The 17,916-nt window shown below is 46.3% G+C and overlaps 1 protein-coding gene across 1 annotated transcript in view; it reads right to left on the reverse strand.

The window, feature by feature from the left end:
- Positions 1-17,528, reverse strand: part of VAPB (VAMP associated protein B and C) — a 47,636-nt gene extending 30,108 nt beyond the window's left edge. The window contains exon 1 of the mRNA XM_033094749.1: positions 17,163-17,528. Coding sequence (XP_032950640.1) covers positions 17,163-17,220 — 58 coding nt within the window. The 5' untranslated portion in view covers positions 17,221-17,528. The remainder of the gene's footprint in view (positions 1-17,162) is intronic.
- Positions 17,529-17,916: the final 388 nt, after the last annotated feature.

Genomic DNA, 17,916 nt, shown 5'->3' on the forward strand with positions numbered 1-17,916 from the left:
CCAGACTCGGGCACGTTTCCTATAAACAGATGCTTACTTGCATCTAAAGTCATGATGAATTTGTCCTGTTCATATATAGGTTGAAGGTATTAAAAATGTTCACTTGTGTCAATAATGCTTTTATCGTTATTATCCTTTGATAATTTTGTTTAAAGTTGCTCCCTCTAAAAAAATGAAAAAAAATATATATCATAGTAACATATTCAAAGACAGTGAACTCTTAAATAACCATGAATTCCAGAGTAAGGACACTGGGAGAAGTTTTTTTAAAAATCTATTTTCTTGATGGAATTGTTAGCTCACACATTAAATCGATGCTTGAGAAACAAAATAAAGCTTTGTAACCAATGTGTTTTTAATGGCAGACATTGGATTCCAATATTTCAGCAGAAAGCCTAATTGTGTGGCTCTTATTTTGAAATAATCACACCTAAAGATCCCTACACATACACACATAACTTTCCTGAAGAAATCTTAGAAGGCGACGTGTTCTAAATTAATAAAGTAACCTCCCTGATATCGTCGGGAAACACCAGCAACTGAGAAACATCACACCCATTATTACAGCAAGAGAAATCAAGGCCAAGAACACTCATTAATGATGCCATCAAAGGCACACGAGAACCAGCTTGATTGAAACAAACTATACCAACCTTCCAGGCTGCTTATTCAAATCACTTAGTTTCCTAGCTCCTTTGGAGCAGAAAGAAATGAAACTCAGTCGGCCACCAACTCCATGGGTGGGAAAACTAGACCGCAAGGCATTCTATTGTAGTGTAAGAACCCAGCAGATAAAAGCACTATGGAAGACCTAAGATCAAACTCAGGAAAGCTACCTGAAAAAGACACAAAATGGGACAGCAAAACAACAAAGAACAGCCAAGGAAACGGAAAGATACTTGTAGCTTATGTTAACAGATAAGCAATTATTATTCAGAATGCATCAAGAGCTGTTAATAATAAATGTGCTAAATTCTAATGAAGGAATAATATACAACAATTAAAAATAATAAAGTAGAGCTGTATTTCACCAAGAGGTGGGTCTCAAAAACATGTTAAGTGACACACACGCCATGACACTGCATTAAGAAATACAGAAAAAAATGGAAATAGTTCAGCCTAAATTCCTCTGGAGAGTCAAGAAGAGAGAGAAGCATGAATGAGCGGATATGGAGGGCAGACACCTTTAAATTTTTAGTGAAGTTTATTTATTAAAGAAAGATTTAAAACAAGGATAACAAATTATTAACATTTAGTTATTCTGTATATGCATGTTTATTATCTGTTTTTCTGTATTTAAATTGTTTCACATAAAGAAAGTTACCTGTAGTTTATGTAAGATCCAGACAATGTTCTTTTGAGAGAATTTTCTTCTTGCCCAGAATGCCTTGTATGTATAAACATAGTGGAATCCTGAATTATGGAGTTGTTGAAAACCAACATACCTACCTTGAATACAGAGTAGCGATGGTCTCATTAATTCAAGACAAAGACCTAAACCTAAAATTTTGACAAAATCTGTTACAAGAACTTTGAAGACTAGAAGCCTTTACCCACCTAGAGACAAACATTTTTTTCTAACTAGAAAACTGGTTAAAGATGTTACATAAGAGCTGTAGCCAGTAACAAGACGGATTATAGTACACAGTTGAAGATTATTTTAATGTAGCAACACACCTGACTGATATGAATTTTATGTATCAGTTCTAAAAGGACCTTAGACTATTTAATAAACTGAATTTTTTCAATGCACAATTTTTACCCCACTAACAAACATCTAGTCATTTTTCTCTATATAGAAGACCAAAATGTGAGATACAAGTGATCATGAAGATAAACAAAAAAGACAAGCAATATTCTACTCCAAATAATTCTATCAAAAGAGAAGAGTGGCAAAACATGACTCATTTTTTTCACACAAAGCAGGAGTCAAGACAGACATTATGCCCAAGTGAGGGATATGGGTGGTAAGAGAGCAAGGGGTCCCAATTTCTCAAGGTTGTAGCTGTGGTTTTAACTTGACTGAGTTATGAAGAACAGTCCCATCGAGTACATCAAGTCAGTACCAGAAAAACACTTCCTGAAGATGTTCCGTCCTCAGTGGAGATGACAGACAGCATGTGAAAGCCTCCACACCAAAACCAACACATCCCAATTCACAGCAGACACACAGAGTGAAGCAAAACACATTTTGCATTCTGCACCTCTATGGTCCAACTTGAATTTTCAATTTGTGAACAATGAGAAACAGCAGAATGTAGTTTATCAGTTAGTATGTAATCTGTTCTGGTTTCCTTCTCAATAGACAACCGAAGTGGCTATACTGTGAAAAGAGATTATCAACCAGGTCAGCAGCTTCTTAAAAAATTAAACAAAAGGCCAAGGGAAAAGACTGTGAGACTGGGATGAAAAATATCTTCTATCTTCCCTATTCTCTGCCTTTCGAAATCATACTCATTCTTTAAAGTTTTGCTCAAGTATCTTCTCTTTTGAAAAGGCTTACCTCATTTCTCAGTCAGAAAAAATGATTCCTTCCTTGACTGTGTTCTAACAGTAAGCTGACTGCCAAATCCGTATCTGCAGCCTGACGCTGTCCCAATCTCCACTTGCTGGTGTCCTAAGCAGCTCAAGCTTATCGTGTCCAAAGGGCACTAGAGTCCCAAGGCCCTCACAAGCCCACTGCTTCCCATCCCCATCTCAGGAAAAGAAACCACCCTTCATTCATCAGAGGCTTGAGCCAACAGCGGTCACCTTGGTTTCCTCTCCCACCCCACACTAACCCCTCAGCAAGTCCTGCCAGTTCCACCGTCAAAACTGATCTGGAATCGGAGCACTTCTTCCCACATTCTCTCCACCGCCATCACCCCGGCGCATGCCAGACTCTCCTCCTCTCAGCCTGGACTGTCGGAGTAGCCTTCCGGCTTCCACGCACACCAGCACCCACAGGCTGCCCACACCAGCCATGGTCTTTGAAAAGCAGGCTCCTGCTCAGAATCCTCCCTGGCCTCCCATCTCACAACCAAGTCCAAAGCTCGCCTCTGGCCTGCCTAGCAGGGACAGTCCTCCTTCCTCTCTGAGCCCCATATCAGGCCACTGCAGGTCTCCACCGTGGGGCCTTGCACTTGCCTTTCCCTCTGCCTGCAATGCTGTTCCCCCAGTGTGGACATGGCTCACACACTCATTTTATAGAGGTCTCAGTTCACATAGCACCTTCTCAGGGACACGGCCTTCCCCAATCACCCACTTGAAAACACAAGCCACTCTGAAACCCCTCTATCCAGCATCCTCCACCCCATCAGGACCTACCAATTACCCAGCATGTATTATATGTATCCCCTTTTTTAGTTAGTCCCCATCTTCCCCACTAAAGAGCTCCAGAAAGCAAAGGTTTTGTCACTCTTTTCCATCCCGGTCTCTCAAGTATCCAGAACAACACTTAGCACATAGTAGGCATTCAGTAAGCATCGATGAGTGAATGTCCCCAGTACTGCGCTAGGCCCTCAAGTGAAAGAGATGACACTGCTGCTCCCACCCAGAACCCCAGGAAGAGAGTAAACAGACGTGGAGGGCCATTCCCGGACCCATGCACAGCTAACGAATAAGGATCTCTGGGATTGAGACTCTGGAATATTTTGTGAAAAACATTACCAATCGACAGTGACCTTAGTTAACATTTAACAGTGCCAGTCCTATTCTAAACACTTTACATTTAACTTATTTGATTCTCCTAACATACCCCATGGGGAAGAATCTGAGGCACAGAGAAGCTAAATACTTTACCCAAGGTCATGTGACTTTTAGGTGGCAGACCCAGGATTCACATCCAAGCAGTCTGGCCCGAGTTCACGCTCTTAACTGCCAGGCTGATAGTACTTACTGCCTTGAATGCTGTATGAAGTTACATCTCTGAGGTTTTATGCAGACGCAGGAGGTGCAGAAGGTGGAGAGCTGAACACTGAGGGAAGGCACATGCATTCCCTCTGAGCTACAGGCAAAGCCCTAGTGTGGTGTGATCCAAGTGCAAAGGGCCTTCCCGGGTGATGCCACACGGGGAGAGCAAATGGAACTGAGTAATGGGGGGACGGGGGGCGGAGAATCATGTCTGCTTATGCTTTATAAAAGCTTATAGCTTAAGTAAAAATAAACTGTAAAAACTGACTAGTGTACAAGTCTGGCGATGAGCTCTGCCTGAGGAAATGGAAGGCAGAGTATTGGAAATGACTCTAGGTATGGTATGAGGAAGGAAAACGGCTTCCCTTTTCTGATCACGGGATCTAAAAAGTACTTATTGCCTGCACCAGCATTCAGTATAAACCCGAGATAAAAATATGTGTACTCATGGTGTGTGGGTAAGTGTGTGTGTATATCTGTTTGTTATTCTAAACAGCTTGTAAATATTATAGTTATTTAAAATAGAAAATACAAGCTGAGATTGTTTTAAAAAAATAGTATGGCTCAATTTTCAAAGGCTTTGATGCTGGCATAAGAATTTTGACAAATAACCTACCTGTAAGATCTAGGAAGCCAATGAATATTTTAAAGTAAATGACATAATCAAATTTCAATTTTAGAAAAATACCTCTGAAAATTGTATACAGGATAGTTTGTAGGGTAAGGGAGGTAGGGAGAAAAGTAAGAGACAGAAAGTTGGGACATAGGGTAATAATCCTGAAGATTATTTAAGGAGAGAGCCTATTATCAGGTATAGCAGTGGGGATACAAAGAAGCCAGAGGGAACAGGAGCCGCTGCTGACTAAAAGAGACCGACTAAACATGAGAGGCGTGGAAGAAGGGGAGTAAGAGATGAGTTGAGGATTTCTGGCTTATCTAACTGGGTGCAAGGGCCATTCCCAAGATATGGAAACCATTCAACAGGAAAGAGAAACTAAATCCCGATTGCAGTATGAACCACGCTGAGTCTGAGGTCGTTTGGTGACAACCAGGTAGGCAGGGGTGTCCAGTAAAGGGTCAGCCTAGAGATCGCGTGGGGACACAGATTTGGAAGCTTTCTGTGTAGGGGAGAGCGCGGAAGGCATTATTAGTGCGATAACATCCAGAGAAAGTTAAATGGAGCAGACTGAGGCCAGAAGCCTGGGAAAGGACAACACCCAGTGAAGGGATGATAAAGAAGTGAGCAGCTCACCAGAAAAGTCAAGACGAATGTCGCAGAGAGAAATCTGCTGAACTGAGAAGGGTTTCAGTGCAAGGACGAAGTCAGAATTGACAGGGGAGTGAGACGCAGATCAGTGATGGAGATTCACTGCGTCTGCAAATGTACTCGCCCTGGGAGACGGGCATGCACCGAAGTGGCGGGGGAAATGTGGAGGAATGTGATTTCTCTTCTTCTCAGGAAGGGAAAACTTAAGCATGTTTATAGGCACCGGGAAAGACTGAAGTGGAAGAGAAATGTGAGGCACCAGAAACAGAGAAGCTGGCTAATGGAGCGAGATTCCTTAAGGATGGAAAGGACGGGTGAAGAACGGGGTGAGAAGGTGGTTCTGAGTCAGGAATAGGAGGGAGGAGGGGTAGGAACATGTTTGCAGAAGAGAAAAGTGCCCAGCGTTGGCAGAAAAGTCTTTAAACATGTCCTGAGTGAAATGCAGGCCTCATTGACAGGCGGCACCATTCCTTAACCGGTAACACAGCTCTCCCCTTCTTTCTCCGTGTGCTCACACCCAGACACCCTTACCCCCCTAAGAACCTGCCATGTGCCATGCACTGTGCTGGCACTGGGACCCGGGCAGAAGACACAGTTCAGAAAAGGCAAAGGTCCTGTTGATTAATGGCGAAGGAAGTCCAGTCACCAAATACTCATTGTGCTGAGTGTGGGGGCACAGGGGAGGCAGTGTGAGCGGAGAGGGTCGGGAAGTGACCTCGAAGAAGTGAAGCTGTGCGGAGCCTTGCCGCGCAGTGGGAGGGGGCAGGTAGTTACACCGGAGGAGGAATGAACTCATCCTGTGTGGCGGAAACAACCATGCACCAGCCCCGGGACCAGGCCGGCCGACAGGACGGAGCGCAGCGCGAGGAAAGAAGCTGCTGGAGAGCAAGGGCAACAGGCACAAGCGCTTTTCTAGATCTTGGTAAAGAGTTTAAACTTATTCTTTTGGCATCGGGGAGACATTAATGATTTTAAGCAAGCAAGAGATAAGCTCAGATTTGCATATTTGAACGTGCCATGAGTATGGAGAGAAGAGAGGGTTCAGCCAGGAAGATCCCTTAAGGGGCTATTACAGTCACCCAGCGGGGGAAGTAAGGAAGAAGGGACAGATTTGGTCCTGGGCTCTCCGAGTCGGTCAATTGTGTGGATGTGGGTACCCTTCAATGAGATGCGTCCAGCAAGAGGAGGTGGGAGAAAAAAGGAAAAGGGAGTGGTAAGGAGTACAGCGTGGGGCATGCTGCATCTGAGGTCCCTGTGGCCCCATATGTGGGCTAGCGGCAGGCCTGCGACCGCCTGTAAGTGATGTTAGAAGCCAAGGGTACTGGCAGAAGAGCTCCCCAAAGGGGAAAAAGGAACAGGGAGGAGAAGAAGGAACAGGGAGGGAGGGAAGGAAACTAAGAGAGAGAGAGGAAAGGAGCAAGAAGAGGGAAGAAGGAAAACCTGTAACCCTCAGCATTACCAAGAGGACTCCAGAGGAGTGGGCAAAAGTGGCAAATGGGTGGGAGAAAGCCAAAAGGGAGTGACTAGGGGAGTGAAAAGCAGGATGACAACAGGTGTCCAATGCTCCAGAACACACAGAAGGTGAAGAAGAAAACTGCAGCAACAGACGTAGCAGTGAAGCAATAGTTAGGCTCCTGGGCAATGACTTTAGGAGTGGATGGTGGTGAGAAAGTGGAGGTTAAGACGACTACTTCCAGAAACTTGCTAGGATAAGAAGGAAGGGGAAGGGAGCAGAGTGCATATAGCAAACACGACTGAGAAAGCAGTTAATCTCTTTCAAAGGTGGAACAGACAACACTCAAACGTTTACTGAAAGTGACTAATATCCAAGCACTGTGCTCATGTTAGGTACACAAAGGAAAAAGAAGGAATAATCTTGCTTTGAGAAGAAAGGCAACAAAGGCACTCATTTAAAAAATAACAACAACATAAACTTAAAAGACCCAAATGAACTAACCCAGTTGGGTCGGGACTTCTCCAGACGGCCTCTCGTGACTCTCCCCCCTCTGCCATCCTTGGAGCGAAACGAGAGGTCAACCAGGTGCCCACAGTCGGCCTCCCGTTCCTAAATTACACGAGAAGTTTTGAATGAGTGCGTCTGCACATTCTCCAAGGAGTCATTCATGGCTTTCCTTCATCCAATTAGTAAAGCAGTGTCTGACTTTAAAAAGGTCAAAAAGCACGAATTTAGATTTTCAGAGCAGTCCATCAGGATACATTTATATGCCAACAAATCAATTCAACCAACAGAATGAGAATTCAAATCAGCCTCCACAAGGACAAACCTTTGGTTTTTCAGCAAATCCCTCTTTTTATTCTTGTGCATGCTTCTATTTCAAATGGTCAGACTAAACACTAAAAAGAGAACCAGGTCCAGGCTTATATCCCTTTCTTTGGGGGTACTATGAGAAGAAAATGATAAGAAAAGAATATATTGTATTAGTCACTACTGGGAAAAACCAAAGAAACAAAATCTGTAAGTCTGTATTCTAGCAGGGAAGACAAAGCAATGAGTAAATGAAGCACTGAGAGTAAGACATACACTAAGCATACAAGTGATACACAAATTGTACAATTTGAGGAGGTGCAGGAAAATGCTGGATGAGAATATCTCCAAGAATACTCAGGAAAGGCTCATGGTGACCTTCAAACAGGAAAAAGAGGGTTTGTTAATTAAATATTCAGGAGCCGGGCCAGCCCGGTGGCTCAGGCGGTTGGAGCTCCATGCTCCTAACTCCGAAGGCTGCCGGTTCAATACCCACATGGGCCAGTGGGCTCTCAACCACAAGGTTGCCAGTTCAACTCCTTGAGTCCCGCAAGGGAGGGTGGGCTGCGCCCCCTGCAACTAAGATTGAACAGGGCACCTTGAGCTGAGCTGCCGCTGAGCTCCCGGATGGCTGTTGGTTGGAGTGCGTCCTCTCAACCACAAGGTTGCCGGTTCGACTCCCACCAGGGATGGTGGGCTGCGCCCCCTGCAACTAGCAATGGCAACTGGACCTGGAGTGCGCCCTCCACAACTAAGATCGAAAGGACAACTTGACTTGGAAAAAAGGCCTGGAAGTACACACTGTTCCCCAATAAAGTCCTGTTCCCCTTCCCCAATAAAATTTAAAAAAAAAAAAAAAATTCAGGAGCCCACGAGTGCAAAGCACTGTACTATGGGAAATGCAAGCCCCAGTTTCTGCCCTCAAGGGGCTTTCCGTCTTTCTTCTTTGGCTAGAATAAACTTTCATCTCTCCTTCTCAAAGCTAGAACTGGCAGGAACACCAAGAGGGGTAGAGTTCAGGCCTCCTCATCCAGCAGAAGAGGAGATCAAAGCTGAGGAGGTCAGCTGAGTACCTCTAAGCAACAGCAGGGGGAGGAGCCTAAGCCCCCTTTGTAGTGCGAAGCACGTGAGCTCAGAGACTGAAAGACCTGGGTGCAAATTACACATTTCGCCAAGCCCCAGGCCTAGGCTCTCTCCTTCCTCAAGTGAGATGATGATAACACTGAGTCCTTAGGACAATTACCAGCCCTCCCCTTCCCTTTTTCCTACTACACTATAAATGTTGAATGATGTCACAAAAAGGTTAAAATAGTACTCAACTGTCCCAGATCATTTGTGAGGCAGACATCAAGGAAATAAGGGACTTCAAGTAGGGAGTGGGGTGGTAAGGGAAGGCGTCATGTTAATATTAGCACATCGTTTTCAACACAAAGAAATGACACAATCAGAAGTGATCAAGTTAGGACACAAGCTCCTGGGGGAAAACAAAATTGGTAGAAAAATATTGTTTGAATCAGTCAGTCACTGTAATGTTCCAGAACAACTCTGCACTTCATGTGAGCAGTGCCAAGGAAGCCACTACCAGATTACAATTACAATTAAGCACCTTTTCTTCTGTTTCTGTTCCTCTTTCGATCTTCTTTCTCCATTCCCACGGTCCTATTTCCAGTCCTTTCACCTTCCTAACAACACAGTAACTAAGCCATCCGAGGGCCTTCCCGTCAGCCACACTCCCACTCACCTTTTAAGGGAGAAGTACAGCCAACGTACTGATAAAGAACACGGGTTCTGCAGCCAGACGGGTCTTGGTTCAAATCCTAGCTCCACCTCTAATTCAGGTTCATAACTTGGGTTATGAACCTGATGATTATAACTGTATCTACTTCCTAGGCTTGTTGTAAGAATTAAATGAGCACTTACAGGAAAATGCCTAGTGCATTTGGCAAGTATAAGCTTGCCAAGTCACAAATCTCAAATGTCACCTTCCCTGTGAGATCCAAACCATGAAGCAAATTAACACCGCTTTTTCTAAGCTCCCCACGAGGGACAGCCCATCACTGTCCCGTCTCCGTATTCTCCTCTCCCCACACCACCTAGAGGCGGAAAACTTTAAGGGCCAGGACTCCTCCCTAGTCCCCAAGCCAGTGCTTTCAGGACAGGGTGACCAAACCACCCCTGTATCCCAATCACGTTCCACTCCACCAGACAAGATGTGGTCATCTGTCCACAAAGGAAATCTCAAAGGAGTTCTGGAAAAGGTCGAAACTCCAAATATTCCCAACTGGACCATCACTTATGCAGTTATTGTACCCACGCATGTCGGCAAACCCTCTCCAATCTGATTCATACGCTTGGGTGTCACCATTTGGGAGAACGATCTATGATTTCCCAAAGTATAGCTCAGACCGAATAAAGCAGCACCTTTTGTTACTCACCTTGAGTTGATCTTTCTCAGCATTTGAGAAATCTCTAGTTACATATTAACTCACCTTTATTCCTCTGCCTAAGGCAGTGGCCTGTCAGGAGCACTCACTTGTGAAGTTTAAGGTGGCAGCTGTAAGGCCATTTACTTTAGACACTCCTAGCTTAATAAGCACCCTTTCAAAGTTCTCTAATTCCCACCTTACAAATCTGCAAACCTGTGAAATCTCTACCACACATGGTGAGTTTCATTCTACTTTCCAAAGACTCAACGGCAGAACTGCAAATTACTCAGAAAGTTAATGTTTTCTAAATAAACAGAATCATAAACACCAACAAAATCTGATATAAAAAGTGAATATTCACAAGGCAAGTCAAAAAGGAATTTGGAGTCATTAATATGAACTTTTAAAAGTATGGTAAGAAATTCCTCCTAAAATATTCCACAAAGTATAATTCTTAATTAATTAATATCCTTAAGAAATTATCCTGACAGCTACTAACATTTCCTTAATGGTTATAAATTCTGTCTCCCTCCCCCAAGAACGAGCCCCTTTATGAGCTCATTCTAAAGAGCTGATAGTGTCACACTGGTACTAGACAAATCTGGGTAAAGTCCTGCCACCACCATTTACCATTTGTGGCCTCATCCAGGGGCAAGCGACCTAACCACAGAGTAACTCACCTCACAGGACTGTAACACAGATTAACTCATAAAGAACATGAAGCATCCACCACAGCCCCTAGAAGATAGGGGACTACCATCTGGAAATTAAGCATTTTAGTCCCTAGAAATGTTCGTTCTTAGTACCTTTTCTTTCCCTTATATTGCAAAATAAATGTCAGCACCACTATGGCCACTGCTTTAAGTCCAGACCCATCCCGCCGGGGGTCTGGGGGAGCATATTCGCTCCTTACAAATATGCCCTCTGCTCCCAGCCCCCTAGGTTCAGTTTTCTATTCCCCTCCGTTCTCTGCGTCCCCTCCAGCCTTTAAAGATAACCCAAGGAACATAAGAGTCATGAAGGTTCCAAGCCTCATCACAAGCAATTCAAATAGAGGTGAACGGTATGGGGTCCATTGCAGTTTTCAAGCGCAATCAAAAGGCACAAACAGGGCCGGCCCGGTGGCTCAGGTGGTTGGAGCTCCATGCTCCTCACTCCGAAGGCTGCCGGTTCGATTCCCACATGGGCCAGTGGGCTCTCAACCACAAGGTTGCCAGTTCGATTCCTCGAGTCCCGCAAGGGATGGTGGGCTGCGCCCCCTGCAACTAGCAACGGCCACTGGACCTGGAGCTAAGCTGTGCCCTCCACAACTAAGACTGAAAGGACAACAACATGATCAAATATATGATGATGGAAGGAGAACTGTTTCTGGGTGGTAAACACACTGTGGGATTTATAGATGTAATACACAACTGTGAACCTGAAATCTATGTAATTTTACTAACAATTGTCACCCCAATAAATTAAAAAAAAAAAAAAGACAACAACTTGAGTTGAAAAAAAAAGGCACAAACAACAGTCTCAACCTAGCTCTCTCCAACCCCCTTTACCGACAGTCTTTGCTTTACAATGGTTAGACTGTGCGATGGCGTGAAAGTGATACACATCCAGCAGAAACTGTACTTTGAATTGTGATCGTTTGCCAGGCCAGCGATACGCAATCCGATCCTCCTGTGATGCCAGGCTGGGCAGCCGCAGCAAGGCGATTTGCCCCCGGTCGGTCGGCCAACATCAGGGTCCGAGCAGGGGTAAGGCGGCGGGGCTGGGCTAAGCGAGGACGGGCAGCAGGTTAGGTATAGTGAATGCGTTGTTTTCCACTTGGGATATTTTCAGCTCACCATGGGTTTAATTGGGAGGTAACCCCATCGTAAGTTGAGGAGCCTACTGAAACGCCACTGTGTACTAATTCAGACACCTTACTGGCATCAGTAAGAATGTCCGCCCACCAGCAATTCTTTAGGTGCCTACATGGGCGTGTACACACACACACACACACACACACACACCAAAAGCCTGACTGAACACATCGCCTGACACAGATGAGGAGAAATACTAACCTGCTAGTCAAAAACTGACACTAACTCCTATGAAAGGATGAAGGAAAACTCTAGGAAGGCATTCTGTAGCTTCACGGTTTTGTGCAATTAATGCTAAAACGTTATTAAAAGAAAGCACTTCAAGATTTTACCCACGGGACTATGCCATTTTCTCAATGATTTTTTTTTCCATGCAAGGGGGAGGGACCCTAAAGCATACTAAGGCATTGTTTCTAGACATCAACAGCTTCTGTTAAAACAACACATTTAACATTTTGAAAAATAAGATATTCCAGAGATACTATTTTGCTACATTGATAATTTTTTAAAATAATCTTAAAATGACTGTCAAGTTCAGTAACTTTGTTTCCACAACAAAGCTCTTTAAATAACTCTTGTTTTTATAAAGCCAACAGTTAAGTTCTGTTAAGTGAAAACTTCAAAGAATGCACAGACTGACTGAGCAAGGACCAAGCAATTCTGGATATGCTATGCTGATGACAGCCTGAAAGGAGCCTAAAGTGACAGAAAAGGAGGATGCAAGCCTGGAAACCATAATGCAACTTTGTTTTTAACACAATCCCCAGTGCAAAGTAACTGTGCAGAAGCCTCTTATTTTATTTTATTAAAGACACTCAATGGCAACCTCGTCTTGACTAATGGAACTCAGCACTTTTTGTGTTCGTCTTTCTTGCCATCTTGCTGAAAGCTGTGCTCATTTGTTCCAAAGCATGGTCATCCTTCAGATGACAAATTTTTCAAATACAAATGGGGGATAGGTGAGGCAATCTTGGAGATAATTCCTTATGTAAAAATTCAAGTTTCAGAGTCTAAAAATTGAGCCTTAAGGTAATATTTCAGTGATGATCAATATAGTTTACTCCCTTGACTCCTCCCCGAATTTTCAACTACTTACTGGTAATATTGTAGGGTCAAAGTTTTCAGTATTTTGCCTTCAGCATTGGAAGGGAAAGATGCTATATAATTTTAATAAATAAAAGACAGTGTTAATAATATTTAAGAGTTCATCTCTTTAATAAGCATCAATTGACACTAATTATTTTAATAAATCCACACGTGGATGCAAAGTTACCAGGTAATTATGAAGATAACTGTGATGCATGTTACAACCACACAGATCAAGGAACTGTCACCAGTTTCCAAACATAGGCACACTACCAAGAACTAGCCTTTTTTTCCCGAAGGAGTTAACTGTGGAGAAAAGAAGTGGATAAAAAATGTGAACTTCTAGTTCACATTTTTCTCCCAGGAACAGAAACTCAGAAGTAAATAGTATAATCTATGAAGATTTAAGTTTGACTAAAGCTTAGTAAGTTTAGTGCCACTTGCTTTTGATGAGCAAGCTGGCTGATAATTAAATAAATGAAGATAATCTATTCGGGATGGATTTAAACCACTATCATAAAGAATCTTAAGCGTACTGCTGACATTTTGTTGTGCTGTAAAATAGTCTGCTCAACGTGGTCATGAAATGTTAAGGAAATCGGTGCTACACTAAAGAATTAAAACGCTGTACTTAGCTTCTGAAAGATAATCACTGCATTGAATGGACTATATCTTCAGGATTTTATATTTTCTAGATTCCTAAACAATATTAAATTACACATCAATTTAAGGGGTGAACTAATGATTCTAAGCATGCTTTTCCTATACAAACCTATCTACCACCTACAGAGTGCCGACATTCCTATTTGCTCCCAAGTGGTAATCACACCAATCCATTGGTGCTATCCCACCTAATAGCCCTAATGACCAACAGCTCAACTATCTGAGATGTGTTAAAGGCCACTGGTTTAGTCTCAGAATAAAGCAAAGGCAAATGGGTCCACAGTGGGTTTAAACCTTAACTAATCAGCTCATAAAGATGGCTAACAGACCATTCTGACAGTGACATTATCATGCGGGTGAGAAGGGGGGAAGGATGTGCTAGGATGTGAAGAAGGATTAAGAGTCTTGGACAATAACCAAGAAAACAGATGACATACTATTTACTATGGATGGAATCTGATGGAAGGGGAGGGAGAGGAGAGAGGAAAAGAAGAGATTACAAAATGCCCTGAAAGTGACTCATTCAGAAAGCTCTCTTTGGCTGGGCAACAAGTGGGACCTCAGAGTGAGGAAATGGAAAAAAAAGGATTCGGTCTTGGAAGAAATGAGATCAACAGAAAGTGCGACAATACACAGCACACATTTCACAGGTTTACCAAAACGCTTAACTCTTTCAGAAAGGTCCCCCGAGTCCAAAAGAGGTTCTACTATTTCACCATGGCTAATGTCATGGGGTCATGCTTCTTTCAGGAGGCCAGCAGTCTTTCTCCTTCTGATACATGACACAATGCAGCATGGCATTTTCTAGAAGACTGACTGAGGTCATATAAGTCTGTGTTCTCTTTTCTTCTGTAATATCCTTAACTTCAACATAATCACACAAAGCGCCCAAGGTGAAAAAGAACCCAACATATACAATCCCTTATCATCTTAGGCTGCACTTAAAGGATGACTAACTGTTTATTTTGGATGATAGACATTTTAATTATGACTTTCTCATGCAAAGTTAGCTTACATGTTTGATTCATCTAAGAGAACCACGGAAGCCAGTCATCACCCTGAGTAACTTGGGAGAGACCTGTTAAATGTGCTCATTCTCATCCTGCAGTGAATGATCTCTACCCAGCAAGCCAGGGTACGGAGCTTCTACCCTCATTTCCTTGTCGTGGTGCTCAGCTTAAAACAAACAAACAAATCTCATAAAGTGGTTTACACATGACTGCACATGCCTCTTCTGAAGTCAGGAGCCAACAGTCTTCAACAGTTTGACACCGTGACTTCTGGCCCACTGCCCTAGCAAAAATATCCAGTGACTTTGGCCATCATTACTTTGGCCAACCCAGAGCCAGAGAGAGCACTCTTTTCTGCCATAATTTTCAAGTAAAAAAGTTGAGATGATGAAACCAGTTGTCTAAATACAACCACCAATCTCAGTATAATATTGTACATTTTACAAAGCAGCTGAAAAACCATTATCACTCCTTCTAAAAGATGCAACTTTCTCCAGAGAGCAAGGCCAGATATGAGGGCCATCCCCATCACCAGGGAGTTGGTCCTACGCTTTGGAGAGGGAAGTGGCCAGTCCCAAGGTCAATACTGGGGGTGGGGGCCTTGAGGTTGAAGGAATCAAAGGACTGGCTGAGGAGAAGCAGCACAATATGACCTTGGACACTGGCATCTGTGCACAGAAGGCCTTAGATCTGACCCGTCTACTAGCCAGCCTTATCCCTACTTTGCCCTGTGACCCCAACAAATGCTCTTTACCCCTGTCATTTCAAGTACTAGTGGCTTCCCAAAGGAGCCCAGTCAGCTCAGCCTTTACAGGCAATTCCTTCGCCTGACACGCTCCCCACCCAGTCCTTTAGGCCTGCTTCCATTCAACCTTTAAACTCTGTCCAAAGACACTTCTTTCGGGAGCTGACCGTATTGCTCTCGGAACACTCTCGATTACCTCGTCATTGCACTGTCCTGACTGGTTCTGTTGTCTGCTTCCTTCCCTAGACAGGAGGGGGTGGAGGGAGAATGGGACCCATCTTCTCCTGGTACCTGACACAGGCCCTCAGAAAACGTCTGTGGACTAAATGAATGAACGTGCCACTTCCTGAGAGCGGCCACACCAGGCTTCCGTGGTAGGAGACTTCAGACAGCCCGAGTGGAAACCATCGCCCTCCACGTCACCTCGGCGAGGTTCCTTTCCCAGCCTTTCCCCTCTAGGAGGCAATGACAGTCACTTAAGCTAAAGCGCGGTCCATGTTAGGTTTGGGCGGTGTTTTTCTCTTTTCCTTTTACTTGCATTTCATTGGAAAACCTTTGGTTCTTTATACATTCGGAGTCATTTCAAATTGTTAACCTGGGAGGCAAAGTGACAGCCATAGATCTGGAGTACTTCCCAGGAGTGTGAGCTCTGAAGTCTGGGTTCAAATGAGCCAATTGACAACGGGTAACTTTGGCCAAGCTACCCTACTCTCCTCCCTGGCAGGACGTGAAAGCTGGGATGCGGCTGCCCGGCGCGCACTGCACCGGTATCAACCGAGCACCTACTGTGGGCAGGTGCTGGCGACAGTGTGGGGACCTGGCCGTCCAATCTCAAGTGTCCGCTCATCACGTCAGCACTGACCACCACCTGAAATTCTGTGCGCTGTCTTGTCTCCCCTGTTGGAAAGTAAGCTCTGTGAGAGCCAGGGCTTGTCTGGCCGGTGCACTCACGGCCTGTCCCGGGCCACGCTCACGCCCACTCCGCAGGTACTCAGCACGTGGGACAAGCAGCAATGGGTAGGTCAGACGAGGTCCCTACGGTGCCCTGGCGCTCACATTTTGGTGAAGGGAGGAGGGGAGTACCATAAGAACCGTAAAGGGTCCCATTGGGAAGGGCCCTGGTGCCGCTTGTATTTCCCACGTGCCGCACGGGGCTTCCTCCGGCTTCAGCTCCAGGCAGCCCTGGGGAGAAACAGGAGGTCCCCGCCCCGGCACCCCCAGCGCTGCACAGACACAGGAAGACAGCGGGCGAGGTGTCCCGCGTTGCGTCCGTCGCACTGCTGCAGGCGCGCCTTTCGTTCCTTCTGTCGACAGACATCGACTGGACTGCCACCACGCGCTGCGCGGCCCGCGGAGGACGACAAGGGCCTGTCCTCCAGGAGCTTCCCCTCTGGTGCAGACAACAGTAACGAGGGGGAGCGGGCCTCTGGGCGGGGAGCGCCGTGCCGACCCCGCACGCGCTGTGACCCTGTGACCCGACCCGCACTGACTGCAGCTGTCCCCGGGACGTGGCTGGTCGGGCAGCCCCTCTGGGGACGTGACACCTGCCCTAAGACGCGAAGACGTCAACCTTGTGGAGAGAAGCGGAAGAACCTTCTGGCAAAGGCTGCCGCCGACGCCTCCACTCGAGCGGCATCGCACCAACTAGACAGTAACTAGACAGTTAAACTGGAACCTGTGCCGAGCGGCTCGAGGGCGAGGCGCGCACGGGAGGCTCTGGGGAGGCAGAGGGGGCGCTGCCTCCCGCACACGGACGCCGGGCCCCGGCAGGCAGGCAGCCGTCCCCGGTTCTGGGGGCGCGCGGGCCGGGAGCGCCGTCGGGGGCGGTGGGGGCCGCGGGGCTGGCGGGGGCCGACGTCACCGCCGCGCCGGACCGGCCCTCCCGAGCGCGGGCGGGGACGCGGGGCGGCCGGGCCTGGCCCGCGGCCGAAGATGGCGGCCCTGCGGCTTACCTCGGAATTTGAGCTCGTGCTGCGGCTCGAGGCTCAGGACCTGCTCCACCTTCGCCATGTTCCTCCGCGGCCGGACACCTCTGGCGGGGAGACCCCTGGGAGGTCACCTGAGGCGGGAGGCGTTAATGCTGCGCCCCCTTTAAATTTGGAAAGGGGGGGCCGGCCGGGGCGCGGGCGGGGGTCGTTGCGGGCGCGCGCGGGGGGGTTGGCCTACGCGGTGCAGGCGCAGGGGCGGAGGGCGAGGGCGAGGCCGCGGTGCCCGGCGAGCGCACGGCACGCACGCACGCACGCAGCGACGCACGCACGCACGCACGCACGCACCAGGCTGGATGGCTCGACCCTGCGCGCGATCCGGCGGCGGGAAGATACGCGCCAGGAACCCCTCCCGGAGCAGTACGCAAGCGCGGCGCTGGCCTCGGGGGCGGGGCTGCCAGGCGGCCGGGGGGCGGGGCGTCGCGCAGGTCCGGAGGAGGGGCGGGTCCGGGACGCCCAGAAATGACAGTCCCTACAGATTGTGTTTTCAGGGCCCATGGGGACCAGCAGTTGTGTTAAGTACTTTATTCAATAATTAATGAAAATAAACTTCCATTTTCCCTTGCTTTTGTAGTGCCAAGCACTTAGGGACTTTGAATAATAATGAAAGTACTGTTATCGTTATAAACATGTTTATGGGTGAATGATGTGTGCTAGGCACTGTGACGTATGGTAAGCAATAAATATAAATAGCTAGCAATTATTGCTTGCTTATTTTGTA

The sequence above is a fragment of the Rhinolophus ferrumequinum genome, chromosome 23 (assembly GCF_004115265.2).
Source record: "Rhinolophus ferrumequinum isolate MPI-CBG mRhiFer1 chromosome 23, mRhiFer1_v1.p, whole genome shotgun sequence".
NCBI classification, from domain to species: Eukaryota; Metazoa; Chordata; class Mammalia; order Chiroptera; family Rhinolophidae; genus Rhinolophus; species Rhinolophus ferrumequinum.